Source organism: Heterocephalus glaber, unplaced genomic scaffold, assembly GCF_053883595.1.
Source record: "Heterocephalus glaber isolate CG9 unplaced genomic scaffold, H.glaber_assembly_v1.0 deba00001509, whole genome shotgun sequence".
Lineage (NCBI taxonomy): Eukaryota > Metazoa > Chordata > Mammalia > Rodentia > Bathyergidae > Heterocephalus > Heterocephalus glaber.
In genome coordinates this window covers 1,845,134-1,871,455 of record NW_028258325.1, presented here as the reverse complement: position 1 = coordinate 1,871,455, position 26,322 = coordinate 1,845,134, and the positions used below count along the sequence as shown (strand labels likewise).

The 26,322-nt window shown below is 47.9% G+C and overlaps 1 protein-coding gene across 31 annotated transcripts in view; it reads right to left on the bottom strand.

The window, feature by feature from the left end:
• The window catches only part of Add1 (adducin 1), a 73,453-nt gene that overhangs the window by 9,117 nt on the left and 38,014 nt on the right, over positions 1-26,322 (bottom strand). For 12 of the 31 annotated variants that reach the window (XM_021260371.2, XM_021260378.2, XM_021260377.2 and 9 more), the window contains 12 exons: positions 22,988-23,202; positions 20,148-20,310; positions 17,235-17,386; positions 13,292-13,372; positions 12,966-13,115; positions 9,205-9,348; positions 9,006-9,104; positions 8,146-8,322; positions 4,516-4,860; positions 2,107-2,208; positions 1,492-1,581; positions 710-802 (listed from right to left, as the gene is read on the bottom strand). In XM_021260371.2, coding sequence (XP_021116030.1) covers positions 710-802; positions 1,492-1,581; positions 2,107-2,208; positions 4,516-4,860; positions 8,146-8,322; positions 9,006-9,104; positions 9,205-9,348; positions 12,966-13,115; positions 13,292-13,372; positions 17,235-17,386; positions 20,148-20,310; positions 22,988-23,182 — 1,791 coding nt within the window. In that variant the 5' untranslated portion in view covers positions 23,183-23,202. The remainder of the gene's footprint in view (positions 1-709; positions 803-1,491; positions 1,582-2,106; positions 2,209-4,515; positions 4,861-8,145; positions 8,323-9,005; positions 9,105-9,204; positions 9,349-12,965; positions 13,116-13,291; positions 13,373-17,234; positions 17,387-20,147; positions 20,311-22,987; positions 23,203-26,322) is intronic. The other 19 variants (XM_087187798.1, XM_087187800.1, XM_004847376.4 and 16 more) reach the window with 3 other exon arrangements.

Genomic DNA, 26,322 nt, shown 5'->3' with positions numbered 1-26,322 from the left:
TTCCCAGGCTGGCCTCCAACTTACGATCCTCCTGCCTTACCCTCCAGAATAGCTGGGAATACAGGTGTGCACCACCTTTTCCAGCTCAGTTCATTTTTTTTTTTTCCCCATTAACTTTATTGGTACATTTTAGGTATAAAGTACAGTTACATTCATCATTGGGATCTTGTACCATTATATGAGTCTCTTGGTTCTTATTTTCCAGCTCAGGTCATTTTTAATAAATGCATTTTTATCAGTGAAGGGTGACACTGTCTTATATCTCATTCCTCTGAAATAACATCTTTCAATGACATAGACTCCAACTGCTAGGGTCACAGATGACCAAGGAGGGAGATGTCATGCAGGAGCCGAGACTGCTGGCAGAGCCCAGAGACGCCCACCTGCACTCGGCCTCTCACAGAGCAAACTGCAGCCCAAGGCACGCACTAGCCAGCCACACACAGAACCTGGGAGGAGCACCACATCCTGCAGACCAGCCACTTCTCAGCAACAACTTCAAACGCTGACACCTACAAATACCTCATACCAGACATTTTTAATTAAAGAGAACATGGACAGACTCTCCCCTCTGGACGCCCTCGCAGATAGATGACTGCAAGCCCCTGTGAGGTGCCCGAGAAACTCAGCACCTGAGAGGGAGGCGGGTGGGGAGCAGGGAGGAGGAGCACCGAGTACCGACAGGAGGGAAGGACAGGGCAGTGAGTACCTTTCTAAAAGAGAGAGATTTAGCGGGACTAAAGGTCTGCTCTGTAAGCTCGAGCCCTTCGATAGTTTCCGTACAGTCAGAGAGGGGTGCGTCCTGCAACAGTAAACCGAGTCACCAGAGCACACCAGCCCCAGCCTTGGAAATACCACCTGAGAGCACAGGATGAAACCAGCTAAGAGCATGCAGCGAGGACATGGTCAATGGTGAATGTGGCACGATGACAGCAGGGCGTGCAGACGCTGAACACAAAATTAGGCCCATAGCTGGCCAAATTCAGAAAATGCAGCACCATTCGCGTACCCTGCGGAGTCAGGTTGGAAAGCGTCGGTGGCACGGTGAGGTTCAGCCATAACTACTTACACATTATCTTCACTGTGCCACTAGGAGGCCTTTACAGAAATGCACGCTAATGTGGGCCACCCACCCAACCACCCAAGCAGCACTTGTTGCAGATGTTGAGTATGGTGGTCCACAAACCCCCTCTCCTAGCACTTCCACGGCACCCTGGCAACACTGCGTGCCTGCCCCAAAGCTGGCAGCATGTGTGCCCGCAGGGATGCATGCACTACCAGGAGCAGGGCTGGGGATGGGTGCGGCCCGCTGCATGCTCCGCTCATCTCCGACTCCAGGGATGTGGCTGGGCTGTCAGGAAGATTTTAACAAAGATGCCCAGTTGCCTAGGGTACTCACCTCATAAAATCACGCTCAGCCAAGTAAAGAACAACTCTGGAGCAGACGGTTAGTCACCACCCACTACTGCCAGAGACCTTCTGAGCGCTCACCTGGACGAGGCTCCTGTCCATCACTACACCACACAGAACCTGGGACTGAGGGCCGGCCGTCTTAATGTCCTGCAAGTTCTGCTCTCGGATCTGAGGAAGGAAGGAGGAGACACGCACATCAACAATACAGAGAAGCCACGCCAACACTAGTCACACACCGCACTTCTGCTCTGGCCAGCCCAGGTGGCAGGGCTGCCTGCTTGATGGTGCCGGCCATCCTGCTCTGCAGGCAGGGTCTCTGGCAGGGCACAAGTCCCTAGCTGTACTAACTTGGCAGGGGAAATACTCTCTACATGCCCATCTTCAGGGACACCATGAACACGTATGGAGCTCATGTCCTGACACATCCAATGCTTGAGATCCCTTCGCAACTCTAAATGAACCCTGAAAGCAGGGCAGCAGCTGTCTCCTCTCGCTAGGATCAGACCTGCTACCGGGCAAGTACCAGGTCAGGAGTCCAAGTGTCTGCGCTGACACTTTGCACACTGGTGGAACAGCAGCAGCAGTGTGAAGAAAGGGCTTCCTCTGCTAGAAGCCAGCATGCATGAACCCCACAGCAGCCAGCACCCCTCCCAGCCCACACCCCTGCCCCCACCACACAGACAGAGGACGCACCTTGTTCCTCATCTCCTGGACCTCCTTTGGGTTAGTGTTCAATGGAATAAACAGGTTAGGGACAGCAGAGGTGGAAGTTCTATGTCCATCCTCCTTAGTCCACTGTAATTTCAAGAACAGATGAAATGTCAGGATTATGACAACAATAAGCAACATCCTAGCATCCACTTTGTCCAACCGACCTCACATCTGGTCATGCACAGAACATCACAGAGAGGACTGAACCAATGACCATGTGTCCTTGGTCACTCAGCAGAGTCACCGTGGGAGTGGGATGTGGCCACGTGAAAACCAGTGAATGACGGGTGTCAGAGTCATGGCCAATGGCAAAGGCTCATCTCAACAGCCCGGTGGAAATCTAAGGCACAATGCGGGCCAACAACAGAGCCTAGCCCTGTCACCCTCAGGCCAGCCAGGGGAGGCCCCTCAGAGACCATTGGTTCACCGCCCTGAGAGTCACCCACATCAAAGCCAACTGGAAGCGTGAGATGACAGGATCATGAGAAGCAATGTGATGCTACTGCCCGGGGTAGGGAAGTGGGACTGGGGCAGGAGTGGGCATCACCGAAGTTTCGCATTAAAGTAAACGAGGGGATCAGGACGCATGGCTTGCATAATGCTTCGACCCAAAATACTTACTGCATTTGCACCCATACAGTAGCTAGCTGGCCGAAGAGTTTGGTGATGTCGAATATTTTATACAACGTAATGCTTTCAGTGTTACAAAAATACCCTGGGTCCCCCTGAAGCACCTCATGAGGCCTTAAAGGCTGTTTTAGGTATCAGTGCATATCCTCAGCACACCGAGCCTTCCACACAGAAGGATGCTTTTGGATCTCCAATCGAATCTGCGATTTTTAGTCAAATTCTCATCTTTAGGCATGAGTAGGCACTGAAGATTAAAACGAGCCACCGTAGAGAGCAAAGGTTCTCTACATTTCAGAACACCTCCAAGAGGCAGCAGAGTCATCAATCATGTGACTTTCAAGGAAGCAACGCAACAGTCAGATGCTGAGCCGCTGAGGGAGTGAGGAATGGGCATGGAGCTGCAGGTACTCACTGATGGCCATCTTCTCAGAAAAACAACTCCAGCCTTATTACAAATAACTTTTGGTCAGACATGAGAACAGCCACCTCAGAAGTAGGAACACATTTTAAAAACTAACAAGAATTGTAGAAATTAAAATATACCAACCTGGGCGCACTGTGCGGGGACCTGAGTGACTGCAGACAGGGAGAGGCAGACCGAGAAGCTGAGCAAAGCCCCTTGGGGCACACAGACCCACATGCCTAGAGTGGCTGGGCCTCTGCAGGCTAAGTCACAGGGCTCAGCCCTGCACTGCGGGCCCAGAAAGACGCACTGGGCAAGGTGCAGAGCACTGGACAGGGGTTTGTCTGCTCCTCTCCACAGGTAAAACAAAAGAAAAGAGGGAGAGTGGGAGGCGGGAGAACAGCCACCCCCCTCGCTCTGAGTCCCAGCCCGCAGGGTCCCACGCATGCCCATGTGAGCTGCACAGGGGCACAAGGGCTTCTCACAACTGCCCACCGGGAAGCACCAGAGCCACCTGGGGGAAACAAGCCTTTTGCTTCTCTTTTTAAAGTCTATAAAATAAAGGCACTGTAACAAAAGCTCGCTGTCTGCTTGGCCACTGCTTGAGAACACTGGGCTGCTGAGCACCCGTAGGGCCCTGGGCTGCGGGACGGGCCTCGCCTGTGGGACTGTGGAGACCTGTCCTCTGTGGGCCATGGCGCCCTGTGGGGCAGGCACTGGTGCCCGGCAGCGCCGTGGTGGTGCCTGCGGATGGCCTCCACTGCACTTGGGTCATGCCGCACCCAGGGGAGCCGAAGACTCGCCTCCACAGCCATCTACTCACATGCAACAGTCCATGCAGAGGGCAGCTGGCTGAGCGTTCGGAGGCTTTGGGACAGGGGCAAGAAGCAACATCGAGAGAAGACAGGGCTGGTGGAGAGCGGGCTGGGGCACGGAGAGGGAAAACTGCTTAAGACAACACTAGCGACCAAAGAGAAGAGCGGAGCCCCTGGAGCTGGCAACACTCGGGCCTCAGACCTGTGACTGAGTGAGCTGTGTGATCATGAAACACTGAGTTCTCAGACTCAGTACCGAGTGCTCTATTTTTGGGTTAAGGCGTGTGAGTTCTGAGTGCTCTGCCAGTGCGTAGACAGGCTACGGGGAGTGAGCAGAAGGGTCTTACATCTTAAGCAGTTTCACGTGGAGAGCATTACTTAGATTTCGGCTAAGGCACGAAGTAGACTTGGACTTAGAGAAAAGCGAGTTAGTAAGACAAGGCTGGCAGATCCAGCCAGCGGGCTGGGTCCCAAAGCCTCTGAAGCCCCAGCTGCCCGACTCGCTCTACGTCATCTAACTATGAACAGTAAGTAGGCACAGACCAAGCAGTTGGTAATACAGCTTGGCACGCAGACACCGGACGAGAGAGACTGCAGCAAGGGTTTCACGTGATCGTGTGTAATGTTCGTCCACACCTTAGTCTTCGACTTGGGGCTGCTTCCGTTCTGCCCTTCCTCAGAAGCTTCATCGGCCCGGCCAGAGTTCAGCCACCTTGTCTTCTCCCGATGCTGCTTCTGAAGACTGTGTCTGAGAGGGGAGCAGGTGCCCAAGTCGCCATCACTGGCGAAGGAGCAACCTGTGACACTGGCGGGAGCCTCCACATCGCTGTACTTTTTAGACCTCTCTCTCAGAGCAGGATATCGATAAGGGTAACCGGTTCTGTAGCCCTGGAGACAGAGACAGGGAGGGCGGTCAGAAGGCCAGCTCATCAACGGGGTTCCCTTTGGAAGACTGCAAAGTGCAACACGTAGAAGAAGCCTCACGATGCCACGCCTGAGCACGTGGCCAACAGAAGCGCCGGAAGACAGGGTGTGCGCAGTATAGGAATCCAACTTGGGCTACAGCCCAGGCTTTTTTTTTTTTAAATTTTGGAGACAAGATCTTGCTAAATTGTCAGGGTGCTCAGGTAGGCCTAGAACTTGTAATGCCAGCCTCAGTCTCCTGAAGTGCTGGGGTCACGGGTGTGCGCCCCTGTGCCACTCAGAAAAGAAGCTCTGACAAATGCTAAAGTGCACAGCTGCAGCTCTCCTGACAGAGCAAATCCAGAAGCCACCTCTGATGCTTCTAACCAGCAGAACTTGCAGGTGGCAAAGGGCTATACTACTCCAAAGCCAAGCACTGTCTTGCAACTCTGAAGCAAGCGCCCTCCCACACTGCCCTGTGGAGAGCTGGGTCCTCAAGAACCAATGCTCCGGCAGTGGAGCCTTCTGATGAGGAAGCAGCCACCACAGCCCACACCTACCTGCAGCTCTGTGCCTCCCTGAGCTTTTTCGGCTTCGCCTGGACTCCTGCCCCACAGAAACCAGCAAGTAACAAGTGGGTAGCACACAGCAGTGACAGAGTGGCTTCCAGGCAAGTGCTGGTCAAATGACCCAAGAGACACACACTTTGCGGCTGCTCACAGCACTGCACAGCATGACAAGGGGACCTGGGCTCCAAGGGAAACACGGGGCCACAGGGACACGCACAGTCACTCGGAGGCTGCACCCTGTGGCCAGGAGTCTGCAGCACTGCCCCCAGCAACGTGGGGCAACCCTGGAGCCAAGCTCCTATGAAGACTGAGGTAGGACTACCTATGTCCAGGTGCTCGAGGCCAGCCAGCCTGGGCAACATGAGCCTCTCTCAGAAACACCCCACCAGAAGAAGGAAAAAAGAAATAGAAAAGAAGAGAGGGAGGGAGGGAAAGATTGATTCTCTTTTTCTTCCTTCTGGATTCTACTCCTCTTTGGGGGGGGGGGTCCCCTCCTTTAATACACACACAAAAAAGGGTTAATAATCACTAGGGGGCCATTTTTTATTTTGTTTCCAAAACTTTCCTCAGAAAGACAGGAAAGTGTCGTTATTGGGAATTTTCCACTGTGAGTGTGCTTTGTTGAGGGCTAATAAAAGAGAATGACTCAGCCATAAACAGACGGTCTCCAGAAACACCGCTCATACCTCCTCAGCTCTCCACTCTCTGGAGCCCAGGCTCTGAGTCTGCCCTGGGACTGGAGGACACAGCCCCGGCCTGGACATCACCTGACCCTTCTAGAGCTTCCCTCTAGACGCCACCACACCAAGGAGAGAGGCAGTGTTAAAAACACTAAAACCCGATCAGGCTTCTAGCTACAGACATGGGGAGGGGTGGCTCAGTAGTAGAATGTGTGCTTGAGCATGCACAAGGCCCTGGGTTCAGTACCCAGCAACCAACACACATGCATGTACACACTACATACATGTGTAACGTGTGTGCACTTGTTCCTCCTTGGAGAAACTGAAGTTATATCTTGTTTTGGGAGCCAATTTAGCATTCCCTGTAGGTGTACATGTTAAAGAGGAAGTGTTTCTTAGTGTGGAATCTCACCTATTCTCCACCTAACCCAATTATCAGCAAACAATAGATGCGGCTGATCAGATGCTAACTAAAACCCGGCTAGGGTCCATGAATGTCCAGTTCATGCCTATCAGGCTGCACAGAGCTCTCATATTAGAAGTCACCTTTGATCATCTGCAGATTAGAGACACTGATACATGCACTCTTGGTGAGGAAAGTTTCCCTTATTGCTCCTCCACCGTGCACCTTCCTCTCCCTTTAGAGCAGAGTTATTGCCTCGTTTCGACTTCCTCCATCCAGCTCCTAGACGATATATGCAGGGTGCTCTTCTTGATTCTCATCTTCTCCCCCTTCCTCACACGACTGACTTCGGGGTAGAAAAGAGGGGAGGTGTCAAAGTACTAAGGGGAAGGGAGGGGCTGTGCGGCTGGGCCAGCTCAGCACCCCTTGCCTTGGGGTGACTTTGCTGAAGTGATACCTCCTTGGCCACCACTGCACTGCTACTGCTTCTTCTGTCTCCCTGTTAGCTTCTGCTCCTCTCCCTGCTTCCCTTGAGCAGTGCCGGCATCAGGCTCCCACCCCCGCCTCTGGAGCTCACAGATAGACCACTGCAGTCACTGAACAGATCACACGGACAGGGCTGTACCTGAGGCCTGTCCACTTCCCCTATGGGCCATGAATCCCTAAGGCAGGCCCTGTGTCCTGTCCCTGGCATAAGATGGACCCCGCTGCAGGGCAGCTCATCTCATACTGCATGTGGGCCGTGACTTCCAGACAGTGCTCCAATCAGGACCCAGGGAAGTGACTATGTGCAGGAGCTGGCAACTTCCAAGAGAGACCTGAAAGCTCCCTTGCACCAACACTCCTATCCCCCCGGGCTGTGTCTGCACAGATGCATTCCTTCTCTTCACTCAGCCTATCAGGCTCCTGCCTGTCCCTTGGGGTCATTTCCAAGGGCCACCTTCTACAGAAAGCTTTCTCCCTAATCTTTGCAAAGGGACAAAATCCCTCGCTCCAACCTCTAATGCAGACCACTTCCAGCCAGGCCTGCGCAGCACTATGCACTTGCCCTGGAGCAGACAGATGGCTGGGACATGAAGGCAGAACCAAGCAGCAAAACAGACCCACATCTGGCTGCTTGAGAAAGCCCCTCGTGGCTGGCTTGTGGGAGGTCAGTGCTGCATTGCCTGCTGGCTACCCAGCAGCCACTGCGGAGTATGCTCTGTGCTCCTGTCCCCACTGAGCCCAAACGTCACGTCATCTTGAAAAAACAGGATAATGTGAAAAACCTTGACCTCTGTATTTTATCATGATTTAGCCTAGCAGTTAAAAAACCTTTACATGTACCCATGTCCCATGATGAACGTAATCATTATATACTGCACACCCATACTAAATTTTTTAAAACATGCTTCATGATAATTTTTTTGTTGTTTTTTTTGTAACAGGGATCAAACTTGGGACCTTGCGCTTGCATGACAGGTGGCGGATCCACTGAGCTAAATCCCCAGCTTTCATAATTTTTGAGGGTGAAATCATTCAGAAAAGCATGAAGATGGCCATTTCACTTGTGGTAATGGCACCGACATCTGTGTCTTTACAATGAAAGCTTTGTCACCGGCTAGAGCACCATTCTTACCAGATTATCCAGCATCCGCATGAGGGCTTCAAATTCCTGCTCCCCAATCTGCCATTTGGGAGGTGACCCGCTGCCTTCCTCCACTGGGGGTCCCGGGGAACGGGATTTGGCTTTGTATTTCCCAGGGTCCAGCAGAACTAAGTTGTCTGGTCCTCCTGAGCTGGCCAAAGTTCGAACCTTTTCCAAAACAAGCAAACACGATGGCTTGAGTTCCAAACAGAGACCAAGAGATCAGATGACCGGGGGACACTTGGACAGAAATGTAGGTTTCAACAGAGAGCAAGCCCCTACGTGTGGGACTAACACGGAGGGTGGATGGTGAGAGCACCGACCATAAGGTCATTTTCAGAAGTTTTTCCTTAGCATGGCAAAAATATGGGGCACTAATACTTGGTAGTGAATGGGAAAACAAAGCAGCCTTCTGGACCCCAAGGTCTTGGGACCTCATGGGCCCACAGACATAAGCTAGGATCAGGGCAGAGCAGGAGCCTGGGGCCAAGCAGACCAGCACGGGGGCATCACAGCGGACACAGGGCGAGTCTACCTCTGTTCCTGCTTTTCCAGAAGGAATGTGAGGGTCAAACAAAGTAAGGCACTTGATATGAGGCCTGGTGCACACCAGTACTCTACGAATGCTAATCACTTACATTATTTGAAAAAGAAAAAATTACAAATGAAAAGCCCAGCAATCTCTGTGACTTAAGTCAGTAAAATGGCACTTGTCCTGGCTGAGCCCAAACTCATGAGCTCCTCTCTGGCAGACTATGCAACAGCTCACTCCTGCCAGACAACCGTCAAGGATCTATAGAACTCGAGAGAGCTACACCAACTGCAGACCAAAGAGGGCAGCCATCGCCTACCTGGATCTCGCAGGCCACCACCAGGTTATGGATGTAGTAGAAGGCCTCCTCCACGCTCTCTCCGACAGACACGAGCCCGTGGTTCCTCAGAATAAGCACCTGCAGAGGAGCAGGGCGCTCTGTGGAACCAGCAAGCAGACCCAGCTTCCTGAGCTCCTCCCTCCCCAGAATTGCAAGCCCAGAGGCGGCACCTACTGACCTTGCTCTTAGGCCCCAGGTTTTTCTGAATCAACACCTTCTCCTCCTCATCCACCAGAATTCCGTGATAGTCATGATATGCCACTTCTCCAAGGGAGAGAGCCTCCGGGGAGATCGGAAGGAGGCCACATTTCATTGCGGACACCTAGGGACCAAGCAGTCACCAGGAAGGAAGGGGACGCCGGCGTTAAACTGTGACCAGGACAGGCAAGCACTTTCCTCACAGAAATACCAAACAGGGAAAGTGTCCTATCTTGTTCCTTTCTTGGAAATAAACAAAGGTGTGAACGGAGGTATAAACTGCACCCCGGGACTCAGTACAGATAGCTAGCAGAGCCTCGGGGAAAGGCGTGGCCTTGGCTCCCCACTGACCACGAACCCTGCGGAGCAAGGACTCGGGGCCCAGAGCGTGCATCCACACACGGACCCCTCGATGGGTCTCAAGGACGTCCCCAGTGCGTCGAGGCTCTGTGTACTTTCCACCTTACATGGCAGCTAAGAACGAAACGCCTGAAAATCAGTTAAAACCAAATGTAAAAAGTTTAGGACAACTATAGTGTATAATTTCTCTCCATATATTTAAGTAAAATAGAGCCTCAGTAAAAAAAAAAAATCTAAAAGGCCCCATAGCCCTGTAAGTTTCCTGCAATCCCCCAAAGCTGCCCTTTGACTACGCTCATTTTGAAGGTGTTCCAGACAGCTAGCAGTGTGAAGGCTCTAGCTGACAGGCTCCAAAGACTCAAAGACCCACAGGCACACTGCAGAAAGTAAAGTCTATCTAAAAAGACAACGCCGCATTTAGGTCCTTTCAGAGTATCAGCCTTCATATAAGAAATTTCCTTATGAAGCAAAGTTCTTTTGATACTGTTTTTTCCCTCCATGCCCTAGTGCCTGCTAGACAAGCAGCTCTGCCCCTGGTAACTTTTAAAACATGTGACATGGAGCTGAGCATGATGGCTCATGCCTATAATCCCTCTGGGAGGCTGAGGAAGGAAGGTCACAACAAGTTCAAGCCCACCCTGGGCAACTTAGCGACTATTATTATTATTCAAAAATAATTTAAAAGAGGGAGCTAGGTATGTAGCTCAGTGCCCAGTACCATAAAAAATAAAAATTATCTAGTATCTATACATAACTATATTCTTAAAGATGCCCCTAAAGGTTCTTCAAAGGTAGGGAAATTTTTTAGTGCTTGAAGTAATGTCCATTCTTTTAGGAAAAAAAACTACATTATTCCAAGAATGATCCGTCTAATAAAACTCCAATGCTCCCTTCCCAAAAAGGTCCTCCAAGTGTAAAAGCACAGCTCCACACTGTTTGGCTCCCACATGACCTTTTCTTTTTGGTCCCGGGATTGAACTCTGGACCTTGTGCTTGCAAGGCAGGCACTAGAACCACTGAGCTTCATCCCGGCCCTTCCACAGGACTTCTTACCAAGTGGAATGTGCACGTTCACAGCGAGGCACCTGGGGCTTTATTTAGGACCCACTCACACAAGAAGGGATCAGAGAGGGTGTCACAATCCCCAACTTGCAACTATACTACAAAGCTACTGTGATAAAAACAGCATGGTGCTGGCAAAGAAACAGACCTGAGGACCAGTGGAACAGATTAGAAGATGCAGAAACAACTCCAGACACACTCAACCACCTCATCTTTGATAAAGGAGCCAAACACCCTCACTGGAGGAAAGATAGCCTCCTTAATAAATGGTGCTGGAAAAACTGGGTTTCAATTTGCCAAAGATTAAAACTAGACCTATATCTCTCACCATGCACTAAACTAAAATCAAAATGGATTAAAGATCTAAATATTAAAATAGAAACACTGAACCAGCTGGAACAGAGGTTAGGTAGAACTCTTGAAGACATTGGGGTAGGAAAAGATTTTATGAACCAAACCTCAGTTGCCCGTGAACTAGTACAATCAACAAGGGGGATCTCTTCTTATTAAAAAGCTTCTGCATAGCAAGAGAAACCACCAGCAGGATGAAGAGACAATCTTCACCTGCTGTTCTTCAAAGGTCTACTATCTAGAATCTATAAAGAACTTAAAAAAATCAGACCTCCCAAATTTAAATACCCATTCCAAAAATGGGCATCTGAAATGAACAGACATTTCTCAAAGAAGAAGAAATAACAAATAAATACATGAAAAAATGTTCAACGTCACTGGTCATTCGAGAGATGCAGATAAAAACAACACTGAGATTCCACCTCACCCCAGAAAGAACGGCTGCTATCATGAAATCAAACAATAACAAATGTTGGCGACGCTCTGGGGAAAGAGGGACCCTGCTCCACTGCTGGTGGGAGTGCAGACTGGTGCAAGCACTGTGGAAATCAGTATGGAGATACCTCAAAGAACTAGGATTAGAGATCTTACTTGATCCAGCTATTCCCCTGCTGGGTACCTTCCCCAAAGAGTTAAAAGAATCATACCACAGTGATACATGTGAGCCCATGTTCATAGCAGCACAATGTGTAATAGCTAAAACTTGGAAACACCCCAAATGCCCATCAACTGGAGACTGGATAAAGAAAATGTGGTTTTTTTATGAAATGGAGTACTACTCAGCCATAAAAAATGAGAAATTAGAGACATTTATAGCTAAATGGATGCACATTGAGGTGATACTCTTAAGTGAAATAAATAGGACACACATGTGTAAATACCAAATAGTTTCTCTAGGGTGAGAAACTGAAAGTGTAAATAAGGACTAAAAGGTATAATAGATAACGTGAAATAGGAAGAAAAGGGACAAAGAGGAAGTGGGAGGGGTTAGGAGAAAGGAAAGAAGGGAATGGAATTAATATGAGAAAATGGAAAAATGGAAACAAAGTCTTTGTAAATAGGGAAGGGTGGAGGGGGTGAAGGGAGGGCAGGGGAATGGGGAAAAAATAAGAACCAAGATACACCATGTACAGGTACAAGTTCCCAATGAGAAATATAAATGTGCTGTATACCTAAAATGTACCAATAAAAGAACTTAAGTAATAAAAAAAAAAGAAGGGATCAGACACAGTGAGCAATCCACACAGGCCCCTGGGCATGAAGGGCAGGTCTCCTGACTGCTGGGGCCTTTGCCCCAGCGGCCCTTCTATTTGCCCGCTGTGACCCGGGCTAGGAGCCCCAGACTGAGGTGCAGCAGGGTGGGGTGCTTCCCAGCTCACTCTCTCCCTCTGCCCAGCCTCAGCCCCAGCGCTGGTGAGTACGCCAAGTGTGCCTGTCCCATCCCCGCTCAGGCCACAGCCCTGACCCTGCCTCTCCCTGGCCTCCCTCCTGTGCCCCTGCCCCTCCCCGCTCCCAGAAGGAGTCTTGTTTACTGCCCTCACCGGGCACTTCCTCAGTTTCCAACACAGTTAACCCTCACCCCACCGCAATCCTCTCGGTTCCGTAATTGTTATGTCAAATTGACCCCTGCAGACTCATTACTGGTTTTTCAACACTAGACAGCAAATAGACCCCTTAAAAGGAAAAAATAAAATTTTTTTTAGGGAAGTCGAACTAGGGGCTGGAGGTATAGTTCTGTGGTTCAGCATTTGCCTAGCATGTGCAAGGCTCTGGGTTCAAACCCCAGCACCACAAAAGAAAGAACAACATCAGGGGAAGGTGTTATTTTTTCATACCGGGGATTGAACTCAGGACCTTGCGCTTTTGAGGCAGGCTGCGGCACCACTGAGCTAAATCCCTGGCCCAGGGGAAGGTGTTTTTTAGCCCAATGAAGTCAGGCTGAGTGGCCCTCCTGAGGCGCACACTCACCGCGGCCCCAGCGGGCGTGTGGATGTGCACGATGCACTTGACATCCGGGCGGGCGGCATAGATTGCAGAGTGCAGGGTGAAGCCAGCTTGATTGACTCCGAGGTTAGTGCTTCCACGGTCCACTATGTCACCTTGTAGATTGATTTTAACCTGAAATAACCAAAGTTAAAGATGTGGAGAGCACCTCCAGTCACCCCAGCTGCAGACTACATAAACCCATGCTCGGGTGTCTGAAACTCCCCTAAGGTTCTTCCTTGCTTGAAAACAACCAGCAAACAACCAGTGCTGCCCAGTCCCTCCCGCCGAGATCCATGCAAACACCTTACCAAGCTGGACGCGGTCACTTCACTGTAAAGAAGCCCAAAAGGAACAATCAGGAAGTGCTCCTGCTCGGAGTTCACTCTGGTCTGTAGGGAAAATGACTGAGTTAGCTCCCAAGTGCCTCTGAAATTACCTGCATCTCTTTCAGGCCACAAACTTACAGGTGAGGCACACAGGGGTACTTACCCACAGTGCCCCTCCAGAGCGAAGAGGTACTGGAAGCTTCCTGTTCTTAAATTAAATAGTAATTTAACTTACGAAGTACAGAAAGTACTTTCTGGTCACACTTAGGAAAACTGACTTTACAGAGGCCAGGCGTGGTGGTGCACGCCTGTGCTCCCATCTACTTGGGAGGCTGAGGCAGGATAGTCACGAGTTTGAAGCCACCTTGGGTAGCTCAGCACAACCCTATCTCAAAATTAAAAAAAAAAAAGACGACTTTATAGAGAAGCAAAGCAGTTCAACAGTAGCACTCTCACAGGCCAGTGAGTCGCCGCCAGCTTACTGGAAATGCAAGCAGTCTCACGGGGGAAAGCCACCATACATCAGGGCATAAGAATGAAAACCAAATCCTGCTTTTAAAATCACAAATGAGAGCGATCTCTCTTTTAAATTCTCCACGCAACACCCCATCACTGCTCCTCGCACAGTGTGTTTCTTTCTTCAGAATTCATTCAATACAGATTTGACACCAAATGTATACTAGGTGCTGGGTTTACAGCAGTAAACAAAGAAGAGTCCTGCCCACAGAAGTTTATAAATATATAAAGTCAATCTAGTTTCTGGCTTTGGTTTTTGTTTTCATTGTTTTGGTTTGTCTGTTTGGTTTTGTGAGACAGGGTCTCACTGTGTAGCCCAGACAGGCCTTCAAGTCACAGGGATCCTCCTGTGTCAGTCTTCTGAGTGCTGGAATTACAGGCGTATACCACCATGCCCAGCTCATAATCTAGTTTTTATAAACTTTTATAGCTTCCAAAGATTTTCTATAGATGAAATTGAAACACATTTACTACTAAGTTAGAGTCAGTGGGATGCAATGTTTGAGAAAGACTTCAGGCGTTTAGTCCAACCTTTTGACAGCAGGAACCAGTGGCCCCACTCCATGCCTCTGGGGAGTAGTACACAACCCCCAGTACAAGGCCCTGGACACAGGGTGGGCTCCATGAGGTCAGCCTGGAGGTCAGCATTCCCTGGAGTCCAAAACAGAACTAAACCAAGCACCTGTCGTGCTCCGTAGGTGCCAAGCCTCACAGCATTCCACCCACAAGAGGACGGAAAGGCACAGCCACCAGCTAAGGCACACTGAGAAAGGTCACCCTGAGCGCCAGTCAGGCCAGCCTGGCTTGTCCCCCTTCCAGCAAGGGCTTCTCTAAATCCAACACAATCTCAAAGATCTAACTCAGAAAATCCACTCCCATCCTCTAACACTTGTTAGCATTTTAAATCCCTTCAACAGAAAATCCCTATGACCCTCTCTCAAAGAAAGGGCAGGATGACCTGCATTAAGTGAGTCAAACTTACTTACATGGCATTCAAAGCAGGACTGGTGGTAAACAGCATTTTTAAGCCCCCAGAGAATGTGAAGCTGCCGTTAGAGCCATGGATTACATTTCTTATCACAGCTGTGACATTTTCATGGCACTCATTCTTAGGCCACCATTTAGCACAAAATCTCCACTAGAGCACCCTGCCCAGTGTGATCAGCAGAGAGGCCAGCAGCCTCCTGATGGCCCCAGGAAGGGAGCCGCACCCAGCTGGGCTAACTCGCCCACCAATCCAGCATCAGAAGGCGCCAGCGAGTTCTTATCTCAACTTTATGGAAGCAATGCAGTCAGCAGGGGCTCGCACGCACACCACTGTGCCCGACCTGGGGCATGCCACTTTGTGCCCCTTGGGGAGACAGCAACAAGAAGCATGCAGAATGAGGAAGGCCACCGGCAAGGGAATAGACCAGGAAACAGTCTGCACAGCAGGAGAGAGCATGGCCAGCCTGCATTTCGAGACATTCACTGTAGAAGCAATGCTGGGAGCAGCTGGGGAGAAGACAACTGAGCTCCAGCAGAAGTCAATGCCAAGTCCCAGAAACACAGCACTCTGGTCACAGAGGTGGCTCCAGACCCTCACCTCGGGAGGTTTCACACTGCTATGAATCCAGAAGAGCTGCCTTGCAACGTGCGAATTGTGTGCAGAAGCAAAGCTCTGAACAGTCTCAGCGGCTGTCAGCACTGACGCCTCAGGAGACAGAGGGAAGGCAGGGTCAGGACTGTCTCTGAGACCTCTGCGTAAGGGTGCACCCACTACACTAACCAGGCACTACATTAACGATTTGAAATATCCAATAAAAGAAATGAACTAAAAAACAGAAGACTGAAACAAGCTTAAAAACCAAAGGAAGGAAGCAGTTCAAAGAACAAAGTTATCTTGGGGCCAAGGATTTAGCTCAGTGGCACTGTGCCTGCCTTGCAAGTGCAAGGTCCTGAGTTTGATCCTCGGTACCAGAAAAATAAAAATAAAAGAGCAAAGCTGTTGGGAGCAATGCTACATAATTCTAGGGAAAAATCATTTGAGTAGGCCTAGTTCTCCTGCCTACAGGCCAGCTATAACACTCCAAGACATAATTCCATTTTGGCCTCAGGGCACAAGGGAGATCTCAATGATCCCATGATGCTGTAATGCTCCAGGACAAGACCACACCTGCGGGAGACGCCCTGGGAGGAACTAAATCTTCATCTGCATAGTTCCTCATTGTTCTTAGATTTCTGCCGCCCCCACCCAGTCTTTTGTTACACCTTGTTCATCCCAATATGATGCTGAAATCTACATTATTCATTTGTTACATTTGTTTCTTCGGATGGACTAAATAAAAGGTGCTGCAAGCTAGGGCTTCTTGTCTTTGCTGCCCAGAGCAGCACTGATCAGACCCAAAGCTCAGCTTCTTCTCAGGCTCATTTGTCTACCTTTCCTGAAATTCGCCGTGTGCTGCCGTGGCTCGCAGGAGACCAGGACTCACTGCAGAGGTTCTGGTAACGTCCCCTTCCCCTGTTCCCTACACAAAGCTATCTCTACAAATGAAGGGAGGGAAGGAGGGAGGGAAACAATCTAGCTGCCAGTGCCTTAAGAATCTAAGCAGCCAGGAAGGGACGAACTCCAAGCTAGAGAACAAGTCTGGCCAGAACACAGGCCTGTAATAGGTCGTCAAGACTACAGAATGGCCACAAGGTCAGAAGGGTTCCCGTTTTTTCTGTGACATGATGAGGTCATTTGCTGAGAAGAGGAAGAGGTCAGGAGTTTTAAAGACAGTAGAGAAGCCTTACATACTGGTGAGTCTGTATGAAAGACCCCCATGGCTGCTGGGCAGCATTGGCCTGCTGAGATGGGCTATCGACCTAAGGGCAGAGCCAGGGGTTCTGCTTCGAACCTTCTGCTCAGATGCCAGAGAGGTGGAATGCAGCACCATCCCCGTTACAGCAAAGCTTGGTATGGGTAACAAGCCACCAGCAATGTGTACTATGGATGACCTGAAGAAAAGGGAGGGACTGATAATGTTGAAAATGGTTTTTAAAAATTGGGGGCCGGGGCCAGGGATTTAGCTCAGCGGTTCTGCCACCTGTGTCCCGAGTTCAATACCTGATACCAAAAAAAAAAAAAAAAAAAAAAAACTGGAGTAGCAGAAGACATAAGTGTGAGAGATAACTTTTTAGTCAGAGCTGAGAAGCACACAGTTCATTCCTAGGCTTTTAAGCATAAAAAGAATTTTAGGAACTGCCTGTAATTTGGTAAACACTCATTAGGTCAGCATGCAAGAAAGAAACTTTAAAGAATGGCCATCCTCAGAACTCCTGACCTGAACGCAGCAACTGGCAGACTGCTATATTCTGCAGACTTCCTGAAGCCCGCCTCAAGCTCCCCACAGCCTGCGCCCCGCCCGGGGCCGGCCCTGTTTCTCACCGTGATGTGGTTGTAGATGAGCTGAGACCACCCAAAGAGGTCGGCCAGTCTGTGGAAGGCAGCGAGTTTACACCGCAGCAGCTTCTCCCCCTTGTCATACGCGATGGAGTCGGAGCCTCTGAGATCATTCACAGGGGTCACCATACCAAGACCTGAAACGAAGAGAAAGGACTCAAATATTAATGACTCTTAGCATATAAATCAAGTAACAATGGATCTGAGCTATGTATCTGTCACAACAGACCACAAAGTCTCAAAACCAGAAGGACTGTACTCTCCAAAATTAATATAGTTAAGTTAGAAATAAGTAATAAAAGGCCGGGGATTTAGCTCAGTGGTTCCGCCGCCTGCCTGGCAAGGACAAGGACCCAAGTTCAATCCCTGGTACCAAAAATAAAAAAAAGAAAGAAAGAAGTAACAAAAAGGTAGTCAAATTTGTGAGATGCGGTAAAACATGCTTAGAAGGAAATTTATAGCATTAAACATATGTATCAGAAAGGAAGAAAAAGTAAAGTTTTTATTAAAGCAAAAGTTGGTTAAGATATAAAATTTTAAATTAATAAAATAAAAATAAGATAAGCAATGAAACAAACCTCTAGCCTTGCTTACCAACAAAACAGTGAAGACAGAAAAACTCAATGTGAAGAACCAGAGGGGCTATCACTACATTCCTGCAAGCACTGAAAGGGCAGTGAAGGGATGGTATGAACTACTATGCCAGCAATTCTTTACTCGATGAAACAGACAAACTCTCCAAAGCGGCACAGAATAGACGCCTGAAGAGCCCTATTTCTATTAAGCCAGGTTTGCAGTTACATACTTTTCCACAAAGTTTTCTATCAGACTTTCTGGGAAGAAATAATACCAAGGTTAGAAAGCTCTTCCAGAACACTTCCCAGCTCATGCTCTGAGGCCAGCACCCTCACCACTGGCACACAGGGACATTAGGCGACACTGGAAGGAAAAGCCCAATGTTCCTCATGAACACACCCTAAAAAGTACTGAACTTTAGCAAATAATCCGACATTACATAGAGTTAAAGAATACGATCAAGCCAGGTGTGGTGGCACATGCCTATTACCTCAACATTTGGGAGGCTGAGGCAGGAGGATCACCATGATTTTGAGGCCAACCTGGGCTACATAGTGAGTTCAAGGTCAGCCTGAACTACACAGTGAGACCCTGTCTCAAAAACAAAACAAACAAACCATGAGCAGTAGGGTTCATCTGGAGAGTGCGAGGTTGGGTCAGCATCTGAAACCAACCAACATAATCACTATCTTGACCTAAAGAAGAAAACCTATGTTGGGCTGGAGATTTAGCTCAGTGGTTCCGCTGCCTGCCCCGCAAGTGGAAAGACCTGCAAGCGGAAAGACCCGAGTTCAATCCCTGGTATCAAAAAAAAAAAAAAAAAAAAGAAGAAGAAAACCTATGTGATCATTTCAATAGATGCAGAAGATGCACTGCACAAAATCTAACATGCACCAGGATACAAGTGCTCAGCAAGACAGAGACAGATGAGCACATCCTATCTGGACAAAGGACATCAAAAACCTACCGCTGACATCCAAAGCAAGAGTGAAAATCAGCGGTGCAGGTGTATTCCTGGCTCTAGCACTGAGTACTGTACCACAGGTTCCAGCCAATGCAGAGACAAGGAGGAAGAGCAAGTCAAAACAAATGTTGAGAAGGAAAAAAAAGAAATCTTTGCTGTCTTCCTTCCCTTTTTTTAACGTGGCATTACTGAAAAAAAATTCTTTGGGCCAGGGATTTAGCTCAGTGGCACTGCTCCTGCCTTGAAAGCTAAAGGTCTTGCATTCCATCCCTGGTACCAAAAAAAAAAAAATTCTTTATCTCTGACTATAAGACAATATGTAAATGAGATGAATTATTATCAAACGCCTATCAAATGTCCTGAAATCCACTAAGAAGCCATGTGAAAGCATGAAAACCTTACCAGCAGCCATTATAATTTCAGAATATAATTTTCAGGTTTGAGCCAGTCAATTTTTTTTAAAGTCCTGGCGATAAATTTGGAGCTTTACACATGCTAGGCAAGCACTCTACCACTGATCTACACCTATCCCTTTTTAAAAATTTTGAGACAGGGTCTCAGTAAGTTGCTCAGCTTCTTGAATTTGCAATCCTCTTGCCTCAGCCTCCCAAGGAGCTGGAATTACAGGTGTGTGCCACTCTGCCTGGCTAAAGGTGATTCTTAATACTCTGCAGAGAACAATACATCACATCCAGTGAAAGTCAGTCAATGTCTAAGAACACCATTGGACAGACGGTTAAACAGCAACCATCAGGTGAGCTAATGGAGAACAGCACCCTAAGTACGGTGCTCAGTCAGACCTCGCCATCCACCCAGGACACCACACAGGATGCCACACATGGTCAGGTCAGCTGCTGCTCACATCACCCGCACTCTGCCTTGGGGATCTAACAGCACAGAGTCAACAGCCAGGACAAACCTCTGCCCCCACAGCCATCCAGCCTTTCCCCTCCAACCTGCTCTGGGAATTTGTTTCTCCTTAGTGTGCAAGCAGTAATAAGGAAAAGTAGGTAAAAAATGTTGGTGGATAGGAAAAGAAATACTGGCATGGCTGAAATGATTCAGCCAAAACTGAGGTACTACACCATAAGCACTGTTTCTGATTCGTTATTTTTTAACTCACAAAGGGCCTAAGAAACCATATAAAAGTCCTGTGCCTTGGAAACAACAGAGTCTCACTGCTTTGTTAAGAGGGACCCCTCTCTGTCATGACACTTCAGGGTTCCAGCCTACTTTCTACCACGACTGACTAAAACACAATCATTTCCAAAATACTTAGCACCATGTATCGCACAGTTGCATGCCCACATCCTCCAGAGGAGAGCGCCGCAGGCTGTAACAAGTCCAGAACTACTCACTCATGTTTAAGGCAGCCATGCCACCCTGAGGAGCTGCCGGGTAGACGTTGGGAACATTCGCCGTCATGAAGTCTGCGATCTGCTGTAATGCCAACAGGCCTGTAGGGTTCTTCCCCTTCTTGAACTGTTCTTGTATCATCGATTCCAATTCTTCACAGAAAGCCTAATAAAATGAATTTTAAAAGAGTGTAACACCATTTCTCTTCTGTTGGGGAGGGGTAGTTATCATATAAACCAATTTTTTGTTTTTATTCTGTGCTCGAACAACAAATAGATCTGTTCATACATTACAACTGGAAATATAAACTGACACTTTATTTTCTGGAACTATAAACTGACACTTCATTTTTTTAATAAAAATAAAAGCTTAAAAATTTGAATAGGAATTCTATTCCTAGGAATATATTTTAAGGAAATAATCAGGAGGAATGTGCTCAAAGATATATTCATAAGGGCCAGGGATTTAGCTCAGTGGTTCCGGCACCTGCCTCACAAGCACAATGTCCTGAGTTCAATCCCTGGTATCAAAAAAAAAAAAAAAAAGATACATTATAAGAATGTTCATTTCAACATTACCAAAAAAAGAGGGAAACACTCTATATTTCAAACACTAGAGGACTGATTTGATACCCTGGGAATTTTGTGCATGCATTCAAACTTGAAAAGCTAAAAAAAATTAAATGGCATAAAAATTGCTCTTGATAGATTTTTGAGTAAAAAGGGTCATAAAACACTATAACCAGTTTTTGTAAGAGTAAATACATATCTAAACAGAAAGAGAGTAAAAGTAAATACATCAAAATGTTAATTATAGGGCCAGGGATTTAGCTCAGTGGCTCCGCTGCCTGCCTCGCAAGCACAAGGACCCGAGTTCGATCCCCGGTACCCCCCCCAAAAAAAAGTTAATTATAATTATCTTACTGGCAAAATAATTAGTAATTTCAGATGCCACTTTGCAATTACCAGTATTTTCTCCGAAACACTTTTGAAATATAGACATCCCAAATACATACATTCTTTATCAATCCTAGATTAGTCAAAAAGGTGCCAATGGATTGGTAGTGATTTTAATATAAAGTCAGTTGCAATAATAGATATTTTATAGTTTCCCCAAACTGTAATATAATTTTTTCACATGCTCTATGAAGAAATACTATCTGTCAAGTAAATGATATGTAATATGAAGATGTGGGCTCACTGAGTAAGGATCCACATCTAACTGTAAGTACTCTAGGACTCGCTGACTTCACACTCAACTTGTTTCTAGTTTTCGCTGCTTGGGCTGAAAAGAGCCTGCGGGGCACGCTGAGGACAGCCCCAGTCCACCCTCCCTGGAGGAAGGACGCAGCACAAGTGCACTGCCCTCACTCTGGTCAGGCGTCTCCCAGGACCCTGTCTGTGCACACAACAAGGACAGCGAGGCTGCATCTGCGGCAGTGCCTGAGGAAGGGAAGCCTGGTACAAGCAAAGGCTCCTCAAGCCCATCATGCTCACGTCAGCTGATCCCTCGATCTGGGCAACTTCCCTGGATTCCTGTATGGCCAGCTCCTTCCTGAAAGAGTCAATTTAAATCTTCCCTCCCAGAGAGGCCACGGTTCTACTCAGTCTAAGCACCCTGCTGCTTTTGGCACTGTACTTCGGTTTGCTTTTCTTGTTTACCTTCTCCAGCTGGAATGTCAAGTCTGAGGCCCGATCTGGGTGATTACACACATGTCCTACATGTGTCAGAACTCATTAAGCACCAGGCATGGTGGCACACACCTATAATCCCAGCTACTCAGGACTGAGGCTGGAAGATCACAAGTTCAAGGCCAGTCTGGGCAATCTGGTGAGACCTTGTCTCAGAATAAAAATGGGGGGTACATAAAAGGGCTGAGGATGTAGTTCACTGGTAAAGCATTTGCCTAGCATGTGCATGGCCCTGGATTCAATCCTGAATACAAAAAAAAAAAAACCTTATGAAGCTATATATGTAAGATCAGTGCACTTGACTACAAGTAAGTCATACCTTAATAATAACAACTCAACCAAAGCTATTCATTAGAGCCCTTCTATGTCTTATTTACTGCTGAACTCCTAGTTCCAACCCATGTGTCCCCACAGCACATGGGACACAACCAATGTTTCCTAAAAATACTGAGGGTACAGCAAGAACAAATTAGAAAGACAGGCAAACGATGAAGCACAGAGAGGCCGGCAGCACCAACACAAGAGCACAAGCAACAGCTCACTTTCCCTGAAGATGCAACCCACCCAGGCTCGGTGGCTGTGACTGTGTTCAGGCACTGGCTGCGGAGAATCTCCTGCTGTTAACTTACTCTGTGCCCAGGACCCTGCCAGGCCCAGGTGGAGTGACCCCTATCCGAAATGCTTGGGACCAGAAGTGACTCCGATTTGGGAGTTTTTCAGAGCTCAGACTATTTTGCATAGACTTTACTGGTTGCATCCCTAACCCAAAAATCAGGAATGCTCTGAAATCCAAAACCTTCTGAATGGCATGATGCTCAAAATGTTTCAGATTTCAGATTTTTGGGTTAGGGATGCTCAACTGCATTCTGGAGGAAACAGAAATTTTCAAGCTGTCCCAATAATCAAAAGATCCCTGGAGAAACAAGACAATGAAAGGAGAAACAAATACCTCCCTGCCTTTGTGACATTGCAGACCTCTCACCATGTCTGACAACATAACCAAAACAAAATTCTTTCAACAAACATGACGTGTATACAGGCACCCACTTCCTGTGTGAAGATCAAGTGATCCACACTCAGACAACAGAGCACAGGAAATGAGGCAGCAAAAGAGGGAAGACAGCCTTTGTTCTGGGACATGTTTCGCTTACAGGACTCTGCAGAATCATGGACACTCTCTTCTTCTGCTCCATCATATTGAAATCCTGGCGAAGGTCTGGCGCCATGTTCCTCTCCCGCAAGTATTCTGGGTTGTTTTCGTCTACTCTGTCGAAGTACCTCTCCTTGTGAGGGGCTGTGGTCGGGGGTGGTGAAGTCACCACTGCAGCCCGAGGATCACCATTCATGGCACAATCTTTCTAGAGTCCTACCGAATCAAAACAAAAGAAAACACTGTGTGTGAATCAATGTTCAATAGCATTTCATCAGAAGCACATGGGCCTGGTAAACACAACCTTCCACATAAAGACACGCTAACCAGGGTAGGCTTCTTGGTGGCTCCAGAGGCACAAGTTGACCCTCCCGACGCGTGTCCTGGCCACTGTTTTGCAGCAGACCATGGGAGAGACATCTAACAAAGCCATGATGTCCTCTGACCCTTCACAGAACTAGATACAAAGCTCTTGACCATGTCATTTACATTCATGATTTATCCCATACAGAGCATTTCTGAAGAACATCTGACTTCTTTCTTTTTCTCTTTTCTTTTTTCTTTCCTTTTTGGGCACTAAGGATGGAACCTGGGGCCTCATGCATACACCCTTAGCTTTGAGAAATGTTACCTGGAAAAAGGATACTTTTTCAAAAGGTGTTGGCAATAATCCTACAAAGGATTACCTAAACTGATTAGTAGGAGACAAGCTGCCCACACATCTGCATTCACACAGATGAGAAATGGTCCTCATTAATGTCACCTCTCTGGTACAGAGAACAAGGAGCAGGAACCACCAGAAATGTCAATGTGCTCATTTGTGCATAACCTAAAGAGATGCCAAGATGGCTCCAATTTAGAAGTCTGTGAGGCCATGCAAGTGGAATGTGAACTTGACTGGCTTTGGGAACTGCCTGGGGGATTGCTAGAGCACACTTCTGGATGTGTGGGGTGATCATGGAGGTGTGGCTTGGGGATCTGTATCTGCTCCCTGGCCCTTCCTCTCTGGCTATTCCTGCTCTGCTTCCCAGCTGCCAAGAACGAAGCAGCCTTCCTCCCCCTGCCCTTCTGCCATGATGTTCCTGCCTTGGACCCAGCCAACCATGGACTGAATCCTCTGAGACCATGAGCCAAAATAAACTTCTTTAAGCTGTGGGTCTTGGTTGGGCACTGTGTCCCACAGATGGGAAAGCTGACCAACACAGTCTGTTATATGGCTACTTATTTTATATTCTTTCTAACCCCAACCATTCACTTGAAATGACATTCAAATGCACTATATTATGGTTCATCTTTAACTGCTAAATTCCTAACCAGTGCCTTTACTCATCATACAAGAGTTTAGTTTCTAACCTGATTCTATGATAGCTTCAACAATATAAATGCAGTATTTAATGAACTTCTATTATGTCCAGTCATTTTATGTTGAGCAAAAAAGACATCAGACATGGTCCACCTGATGAGGAGAGTCAGACACAATTCAGCAGGGGAGACAGACTCATAGCGGATCTTAGAGGCAACAACAGCTGTTTCCTGGTTCCCAGAGAAGAGTGAAAGAAGACTCTCTAAAAGCCAATGAGTTCAAGATAAGGCATAGATTGCTTTCCTTTAGCTGCACATTACCATGTGAACCAGGTAAGGACAGCAGACCAGACTGTCAACCAGACTGCCTGAGTTCCTTTCCTTCAATTAGGAGATCTATAGACTTAAAGTCAAAATATGTATATTCTGAGCCAAATAAAAGAGGTTAAGTGTTTTGTTTTGTGGACACTAGGAACTGAACCCAAGACCTGGGCTACACTCCCAGCCCTTTTGATTTCTGAGATAGGATCGTGATAAACCACCCAGGCTGGCCTCAAACTTGTCATGCTCCTGCCTCAACCTCTCAAGTAGCTCAGATTACAGGCATAACTTAGTTTTAAGAATGTGTTACAATAGAAAACTTTTTAGGGGTAGGGGTGGAGCTCAGTGGTTCAGCACTTGACTCTAATGCGTGAGGCCCAGGATTCAATCCCTAGTACCAGAAAAACAGAGAAAGACTCTCTAGGAAAGCTTTACATTTAGTTTGCAAGTTATTATTTCATCCAGCACTTTAGTAGTTGCTAGAGAAAAGGAGGTGTATTCTTTTTTTGCTTTGTTCTGTTTGCAGTCCTGGGGGTTGAGCCCAGGGCCTTCACACTCAGCTACATCCCCAGCCCTTTAAAAAAAATTTTTTTTCAGTACCAGGGATCGAACTCAGGTCCTTGCACTTTCAAGGCAGGCAGGAGAACCACTAAGCTAAATCCCCGGTCCCCCAAAATTTTTATTTTTTAACTTTGAGCCAGGGTCTCACTAAGTTGCCCAGACTGGGCTCAAACCTTCGATCCTCCTGGGGAGGTAGATTCATTTTTCCTCTCCACTACTGATTCCTAAGAGGCAGAAAGGGAGGAATTAGTTTTTCAGACTATGTAAAATGGTTCAGACATGGGAGGTCAAGGTTAAAACTCAGAGATGGAGGGACTGAGGCTCAGATGTTAGTGTAAATCAGTGAAATGCTAAGAGCACTAGTTTTAAAGAACCCTGCTAACCTCAAACATTGAGGTTAATGGCAAAAATAAAACTGTGTGCCTTGAAACTGACTGGCAATTTGTGCTCATCTTTATTTTCCAATTATACTAAAATGATAACCAAGTAAAGGGGGGCTGTTTAGTACTGAATACTAAAAGGGTTGATTCCTTAATGCTAGCAGTGCTGCGTTGTAGATCACTATGGCCGGCCCTAACTTGCTTCCTCCCACAGATGAGGCAGGGCCCCTCATGCGGGGCCCCTCGTGGAATGAGGAACACACCTCCTGTTCGCTTCCTCCTGCAGAGGAGCCAGGGCCCCATGGGAGGAAAACAGGCGACAACAGGACACAGGACATGTGGGAGCAAGGCCTGGCCAAGAAGAAGGCGTGCCTTCCTCCCCGCCCATTGGCCATAAAACCATCAAGCCTGATGTCCTGTAGACCCTAGCTGCTCTCCCAGTTCCAGTCACCGGCACCCTCTTCTCCTCCTGCTGCGCATCCCTGATCTCTACACTGTAAATAACTGCACTGCGTTGCCAGCTGGTCCTTTTCTCCCATCAGGAGGAAGGCTCCACCTGGCCTCAGTTTCTCTATCTGTCTTTTCTTCATCCTCCACCATTCTCCCTCCATGCACCCTTCAGCTGTGCAGGCTGTGACATCTTAACCCTGAAAGGAATAAGTAAAACCCATTTAAGTGATGCAGAGCAATGGATTCTAGTCCTGCTGACACTAAGCACACCAGGGATCTTGGGGAACGCCGGGGTCAGAAACTGACCACTGATGGATCTCAA